At 40.6% G+C, this 8,583-nt stretch overlaps 1 protein-coding gene across 1 annotated transcript in view; it reads left to right on the top strand.

Moving 5' to 3' along the window:
- The window catches only part of LOC102209482 (methyl-CpG-binding domain protein 5-like), a 29,007-nt gene extending 20,503 nt beyond the window's left edge, over positions 1–8,504 (top strand). The window contains exons 3-5 of the mRNA XM_013912272.1: positions 3,632–3,734; positions 7,751–7,922; positions 8,491–8,504. Of these exons, the coding sequence (XP_013767726.1) occupies positions 3,632–3,734; positions 7,751–7,922; positions 8,491–8,504 (289 nt within the window). The remainder of the gene's footprint in view (positions 1–3,631; positions 3,735–7,750; positions 7,923–8,490) is intronic.
- The last annotated feature ends 79 nt before the right edge of the window (positions 8,505–8,583 follow it).

The raw sequence follows: 8,583 nt of genomic DNA on the forward strand, positions 1-8,583 counted from the left end.
TACGGACGCATGCTAACGGCTAACAGCTCAATGTCTCTGCTGCAGAGTTGTTCTTTCACAGTGATGTGCCCAGGGTTACACCATCTGTCGTTCACAAAAACTGCCAGTCCCCCTCCCCTTGTACTTACAATTGTTTGAACTGATGATCTTCGAGTCTGCAGTTATTTAGACCTTCCTAACTTGTGTAAATCTACAATTCTCCTTCTTAGATCTTCAGTGAGTTCCTTAGAACAGCGGTCCGCAACCTTTTTTGCACCACGGCCCGGTTTATGTCTGACGACATTTTCACGGACGTTCAAGGTGTCGCGCATAAATACAACAAAATAAAGCCAGTACCATTACCAAAAAAAGAAGATTTATTCATAAAACATGGAAAAAGACTCAGGGAAACAGAGTTAATGATAAAAACAATAAAAAATGACGATACCAAACCGATAAAAACCCTGAAAACCATAAATTTCACACCCGAGCCTCATCTCTTGCGGCATGGTACCAAATGACTCACGGATGAGGCCCAGGGGTTGGGGACCGCTACAATAGACTTCCCCCACTGTTCTGAGCATTTGTAAGTCCAATAAGGGCTGTTAAACAAATCCTTTCCGTGCTGCAAAGAAATTACCAGTTTTAGTCAATTGTGATCACTAAAAAGAAAAAGGCAAGTTGAGACATCATAGAACCTTCAGCACCACTTATTAAAAGATGTTGAGCCTGTATGTATATATTTGAGCCTGTGTGGATTATTAAAAAAATCCAAACTTGTTTTGCCCCAAATTACCATGACAGTCATGTTCTTAATGAGTGTATGTGTGGGGCTAAATGGCTGAAAGTCTAACCCCTGGCGTCCACCAATCGATTATCAGTCTTTTTAAATCAATCTTAAATTGCATCATTTTGTTCCTATAAGAGTCAAGAAGAAATGAAAATTGTCGCCACATCTATCAGCTCATTATTACCACTAGTCTATATTAGGGCTGCACGATTAATCGTTAGAAAATCGCGATCTCGATTCATACTTATGTGCGATCTCATTTCCAAATGACAATGATTTTTTTAAAAAAAGAAAAAAAAAAAGACGGCGATTGTACCGCATTTTGGTCCGGGACGTAATCTGCATGAAAACAAGCGCTCACTCTTCCTGCTCAACAAATGACAAGGGCGGAGCCTTATACCACGTGATACAGAAGCTGTGCCGTGTGATGCTAAAATTAGCAGGGAAAAAACAACGGAGAGCACGTCAGGGATGACGAGAAAGTGACAGGAGAAAATCCGTCCCGGTCAACCACCCAAACATCAATAACGGGAACCTTATACAGCGCTTCCCTATACACGTCGAACTCCCGCAGGCACAAAGAAATTACGGAGGCTATTACTTATCACCTGACCAAAGATATGGCTCCCATCAACACTGTGCAGAACGAGGGATTTAGGAAAATGATCAACACCCTAGACAAAAACGCTACACAGTGCCGTCCCGCAACTGTTTTTTTCTATTGTTGCACTACCTGCTCTATACACGCAGCGTCGAGCAACGGTGGAGACGGAATTTCAAGCAGTACAACATTTTGCAGCAACAACAAAACGTGAGACATTTGTTGTTTTTATGTTCAGTCTCAACTGTTGCGAAGTTGATGTGCAGTTAATAAGTGCAATAAATATTTATACTGGAAAAGAAAATCGTGAGAGAATCGTGATCTCAATTCTAAGCCAAAAAATCGTGATTCTCATTTCATGCAAATCGTGCAGCCCTAGTCTATATCATGACTAAAAGTGTGTTCACGAACAACGGAGGTGATTGATGTCATGTATCAAAGGTAAGCGTCAGGTTTTGGTCCCAGTCATTTGAATTCAAAAAGCACCCAGCAGGCTTGTTTACTGTGCACACAGGGTAGAGTTTCTCTAACTGATCGATGAGCAGAAGCATGGCAACTCTTTGATGATGATGCTTCCTGTGTCCAGTCACAGTCACCTGATTTAGTTTCCATTTGGCATGAACTAGACACACAAATTTCTCCACTGATCAGCCCACGGACACCGGTAAGCTGCAGACAGTGAAATGACTAACAAAGCGACTGCTACTCGTCGGTCTCCTCCGATGAGTCGAATCCTTGTAGGCTGTGACTTGGTGTCCTTCCCGGCACGTGCGCTCACCAACCACAATGAACCGAAGCAGTTGGCTGGTGTCAGGTTTATTTTGGGTGTTGGAAAGAATCCTGTCTGTGACCGTGGCCTGATACTGTCACAGCACACTTGTATTTGCTGATGTTCTTTTACATTTGAAAGCATGCTTTTGCTTCAGGGATGATCCTCACAGTTGATTTTTTTTTTTTCATTCTTTTTCACAGCCACAGTGATTGATGATTCAGTCTTTGGCTGGTTTGTCAACCAGCCACTGTATATGTTTGATAGGAACTACCAGCGGTACATACTGTTCTTCTTTAGAGGTAGTTTCTTTGTGCCAGCCTTCGAGTGCATAGAGACCCCCTTTTATATCTGTCTTTGGTTAAAGCTCGTTCTAGTGTTTCATCCAGGGGTGTCAGACTCCTTTTATTATTACATGGGCCACATGCAGGCTAATTTTATCTCAAGCTGCCGCGACTAGTAAGAACATTGCATAATAACCTATACGTCTAAGTTTCTCCTTTCTTTAACCAGTGTAAAGATACAAAGGCATATTAGGCCTAGATTAAAAACAATTATCACCCAGAAACCCAATTTGTCCTGTGCATGTGTTCCATCCTTTCACAATAAAAGTCCTTGATTGCGTAGCTTCTGTACACAAAATGGCTCACAGAAGTGTACTGAAGTATTAGATACACTTTGCATAATGTGTGCCTCCAGAACTGCCATAATGCTTCATGTCATAGATTAAACAAGGCACTGGAGAATTAGATCCATATTCAGAGATGCTCTTCTGCACATCTGGGTTGTAATGAGTAGTTGTTTGAGTTACTGCTACCTTCCTGTGAGCTTGAAACAGTCTGGCCTTTCTCCTCTGACCTCTGACATCAACAAGATATTTTCTCCCAGAGAAATGCCGCTCACTGGATAATTTCTCTTTTTTAGGTCATCTTCTCTAAACTCTAGTGATGGTTTCTGAAATACCCAGACCAATAACCTTGCCACATTAAGTCACTTAAATCACCTTTCCTTTACCATTATGATGCTCATGTTGTCCTGACTATGCCTAAATGTAGCAAAAAAGGGGAAGCACATTATTAAGACAACCACATTTTCACAATTTCCCTTGAGGAAAGACAAATGAAGAGAAAGTAAATGACAATTATTTTCCGTCTTCATGTAAAGTGCATATATATTGTTCAGGTCAGGTGTTTTAATACATGGAGATGGAGATTATTCCTCCGCGGTTGATTTCATGCTAACTACTATCCAAAAACAGTCTGAAGGAGCTGCTAACCTGCCTCAGAGAAGGGGAAAAAAAGTTTGTGTCCATCGTGTTTCTTTTCTTCTTCCACGTTAACACTAAAGATCAGTGTTCAGGAGCTCCAGTCTAAAAATGTTGAATCTTATTTCAAACGGGTGTTTCAGTAAGCTTCCCAGAAGGAGCATTTTTGCTGTGGATCATTGCCAGCTTCAGCTTCAGCCTCACCTTGTTGTTGTTCTCTGTGTGCAGTCCCAGTGGCTCGGTGCTGTCCAGCTTGGAGCAGGTGAGGACCTACCTGCTGACAGATGGAACCTGCAAATGCGGCCTGGAGTGCCCACTCATCCTCCAAAAGGTATATTTATTTATTTGTTTTCTTTTGGCTCTGATTAAAACACAGTGAGATTTTTACAGCTGCTCCAATCTGAGCTCCAGATGATTCGCTATTTAGAGATTAAGATGGAGGAGCCAATCTGCGACGGAAATTAAAATTCTGTTGTCCACAAATTACGGCTAAACAAGGACCCCTAAATTTAAACTGGTGTGTGGTGTTTGTTTGTACAGGCTCCTTTCAGAGCTCTAATCATCAGGCAACTTGAGTGTACAGTGATAACTGCTGTTTCCTTTATTTACAGTAGAGATTTAATGTAACACCATCACAGTTTTCAGTTATTGTTATGCAGAAAGGAAAAACACAAACTGTATAAGCAAAAATTACATTTATTTATACAAACTGTCAGTTTTATCCTATTAAACAAAATCACAAGTTAAATCTCATCTTTGGCATTTTTTGGGCCGTTATTTTACAGTGCAGTATAAACACAGAATGGACAGGAAAGCAGGAGGCATATATAGCACTGCTACATATGCCTCTTTTCCACTAGTACCTTCTCCACTTGATTCTACTCGGTTTCAGTCGTTTTCCATTACAATTCAGTGCTTTGGGCTATTAAAGCAACACTGCCAAAAGACCCGTCATGTCATTTGTATATGCAACAAAAACAACACAAAAATGTAGGATGTGGTAGGTATAAAGGTGATGGTGTGCCTGCTGCTAAACCGAAAGTAAGCATCTTCACTTCGTCACTGGACCACGGTGTCGGTGTTTGTGCAGCCATTGGCAATAAGTGAGGTGGTTGGCAACCAGTTTTTAGGCCACTCCCTAGAGTGGACACTCCCCACACTCTTATTTTGAAAGTTCACTTGCTGCTAAACCATTAGCATCCAGTCTTTCCAGTTTTCCTTACCGATAATGCCAATTAGGCGGTTGTTTTGGTGGTCCCCTATACTGGGCTCAAAATGGAAGAGTTGGGAGTCTACGGGATGAGAAACTCCAAAAACTACTTTGTTATGTATGGTCACAAAGTTTCTACTTTAGAGTCTTCTAGTTTCCTTTCAGGACCACTGCCTCTATTGTCTGCTCTGACAGCTTTGAATGGTGGTTCTGAAGTTTTATTCTTCAAAGTGTGCAGAGACTCAAATCAGTGTGGCTTAGAGTGAATTGCAGGATTGAAATTATAAAAGAGTATACAGGAAAAGCTCTCCTGTAGCATAATCCTCTCCTATTTCATACTTAGGATGTATGAAATGAACCCAAGCTGACCCACTGATCTCTGTAGGACCAAACTACAAATGTTGGGGTTATGTGAGGCATCACATTACACAGGGTAATCTGACCGATTATCCTTCCTGATGCTAAATTTGTCCCCAACACTCCACGCCATTATCAGAATGATTTTGTAGCTGCACGTCTTCCCTTATGAGTGCCCCCTCCCTGCTGTCTTCTTAGTATCTGAAAATGAAGATGCAAATATTTTTTAAGACTCATTTTCTGGTCTTAAACATTAGTTCACTTTTACATCTTAACCGTCTTAAGATGTGGGATATCACATATCTCACTCATATCATGAGGTGCTTGGGAGAGCCGCTGCCTCCATGTTTATCTGCGATTTAGTCTATGTACATCACTGCCTGTGCTGTTAAGACAGCCCCAAGAGATGATGAGCGTGAGGAAAATATAGTGTGCTGCCAGACCTGGATGTGATTTACATAATATTCAGGGGTGGTCACGTGGCTCGGGGAAGCAGCTTCCTGGCCTCAAAACTGATCCTCACCATCCTTATTCTGGGCCCACAGCATGCTTTCTTTTCTTTCTTTTTTTTCTTTTCCTTTTTTTGTGGGGAGCTCTGATTAGTTGCAAAGCGTGATAATAAGCTTACTGTTATCTGTGAATCCATGATCACAGGAGATCCCAGTTTTCTCTTGAAAGAATTGCAGTTGCTCTAGAAGCCCACGGGTGACTGGATGGATGGGTGGATATCTATGTTTCTGTGTGCACTGATCTAAGAGGACTGTTTAAGCAGGGTTTTTCATGCGTACTGATTTTGCACAGGTATGTCAAGGAAAAATACTATTTGATATTCACAGGAATTTCTTGGACGATTCCTTGAAGATCCTTCCCCAGCCACTCTCGGATGACTGGGCATTGTTGTGGCATGCTGGCTTTACCTGAGGCCTGCACTCTGAAGCAGGATTTGGGCGCAGTGAGGAAATTTCAGTGTTAGGAAGATGAAGGTTTACTTCTCATAACTATAGTAACCTATGCTGGAGAATTAAGCTGCTCCTTAGCAAGCTTTGTTTAAGATTTGACATTAACGGGTATGAAATCAGCTTGCACTCACTCATCATTCCTAAAAGATCCCTCTGGGCAAACAAGGGCAGTTGTTGACCTTTTATTAGCGTTGCGAATAGCCTCAAACACCAGTGTTTGTCGTTCACATTAAAAAAAAAAAAAAGTTTCGAAATATTAACCTTTAGTGTAATGAAAACAACTCTGTTTCGTGCTACAATCAGACTAAGGAAAACAGTGATTGCAGACCTGCAGTATTAATAAAATTATAGCAGCCATAGGTGTTCTACACCCTTTCTTTTATATAGTGATACAATCGGAATACAACCAGTTACATTTAGTCCCCTACTGCAAAGAGTTGCGTTGCAGGAAGTAGTTGTCAGTCTGCACTCGTTTTTACAGACTGACTCAGATTGATTATAGTATTTAGACTTCTGCCGGAAATGTACGTCCTAACTTACAACATAACTGAAAATCCTATGCTGTAACCTGAGTTGCACCTCCCAAGAAATGTGTTGGATTGAAGCAGCCAACAACTATTGTGAGCAACCTGTTCTGCACCGTTAGCTCCTCCTGTGCATTTCCAGCTACAGTTTTTTATTTATCAATGAGACAAACATTCATCACCTCAGTTTAAAGAATAATAATCAATGTAAATATGGAGTTCCTACTGGGAGATTGCTGAAACTACTGAAATGGACATTAGAATTTTATGAAGAAGTTAAAAAGCAAACAAACAAAAAAAAAAACCTGGCTCTGCAAAGACTCCCTGCAGAAGTGAAACTCAGGCATATGTTGGCAATCGGACTGTGTTTATAAATTATTTGGCAGTTGTTTGCAAACCTTCACCAATCTGAGGGTGATTGCAGTCAATCTGAGTTGGACTGTGATTGTTTGAAGACAGGTTGCCTGTATAGTGATCTTGAGATTGAAAGTGGTTGCCCAGAGGTTGCATGCTCAACTCCTGGATGACAAGTTAGCTCTTTTACTAGTCATGAGAAGACTGCTTGCTCTGATGTGACTGGAACCTTAATGATAGAGGTCCCAGTTGATCTCTGCTGTCAGGTTTTTTTTCCTGGATACAAATAGGCTAAACTTTAGTATTACAGCAGCACCTTTTTAGTCGTACTGACCGAAGCACTTAAAGCTCTCTCACATTCACACGGTGCTTTTAATGCACTTCACTCTCACTCGCAGTCTGCTGAGCTGTCTGCAGCAGCTGTGCTGGTTTCAGTCTGCTTTATGTTGTTCTATATCAGTTTTATCTTCCTTTGTAAAACCAGTTGTTGTGCTGCCAGTGCACTTCACTTTTTTTCTCATTGGGGAGGTGCTCAACCTTTGTGTAACTGCTTGACCCAATTGATAATGTGTTGATAAATAAAGACAGATATGAAAAAGGCATCCTGGGTATGGTGATTTTGATTAACAGTGTATATGATATATATGTATATATGACAGAAAATGGGGAATAAAACCAATAAAATGGCTAACAATAAAGGCCATTGCATGAGAGCACAGAAACATGGTGCAAAACGTAAATTAATTAAGCAAAAAGATTGTGAGTAAACTTAAACTACTTAGAACTGAAGAAGCTTCTCGGATGAGAGGTGAAACATCTTCAAGCAACTTAAAGAAGTCCAGACGCTTTTCTTTGCAAGCTCCTTTGATGATTGTGAGTAAACAAGCAAAACAATGACCAAGTCAGTTCAGTGACTTCTATCCACTTTTATTTATCTCCTCAGGTGTTCAACTTCGACCCCGGGGCAGCTGTCAAACAGAGGACAGCGGAGGATGTGAAAGCAGACGAAGATGTCACCAAACTCTGCATTCACAAGAGGAAGCTGCTGGCTGTGGCCACACTGCACAAGAGCATGGAGACGCACCCGCCTCTGGCACTGACCAGTTCAGGAGGAGGTACGAGTATACGTTACAGCTCTGAAACCATTTGTCAGGACACTTGGAAGTTAGCTCCAATAAATCCAAATGAAAGAGGACAGTGTTGATGTAATTTACGTCCTAGTTTTGGAAAATATCAGTGAGTTCGGTAAGTAATTTATCCATTGTAGAAGTTCAAAATTCTAGCTGAACTTATACACAATAAGCAAATGAAATATTTGGAGGTTTTCAGGCCTTTCACATTGCCTCTGTGATATTCTGTCAAATCCACTCACTTTTATTTGAACTCGAAAATAAAGACAATCATAAATACTTAAAATTACCGTCTATTCATATATAAATCATACTTTAAGATGTATAAAACAGAGAAAAAGAAGAGAGAGGGAGATGCAGAGAGAAATTTATTGACACAAACTTGGAAGTAATAGATATAGAGTAATATGAAAATAATCAAGAAATCACCTGTTTTGTGTCTGCTAATGGTCAATCCACCTTTACAGTTGTACTACTGAAAGTCAGTTATATGTAAGATTAAAAAGGTGTGTGTTTAAGAGCTTTTTAGATTATTCTCAGTTTGTATTATTAGGGAGTCCAGCATAGCGAGCACCACAATAATCTGGTTCATTTGAAGTGAATGCACAAGTGTTTCATAATCACGTTGAGTTAGGAATTAAGAGAT

The sequence above is a fragment of the Pundamilia nyererei genome, unplaced genomic scaffold (assembly GCF_000239375.1).
Source record: "Pundamilia nyererei isolate P.nyererei 1_Seehausen unplaced genomic scaffold, PunNye1.0 scaffold00085, whole genome shotgun sequence".
Lineage (NCBI taxonomy): Eukaryota > Metazoa > Chordata > Actinopteri > Cichliformes > Cichlidae > Pundamilia > Pundamilia nyererei.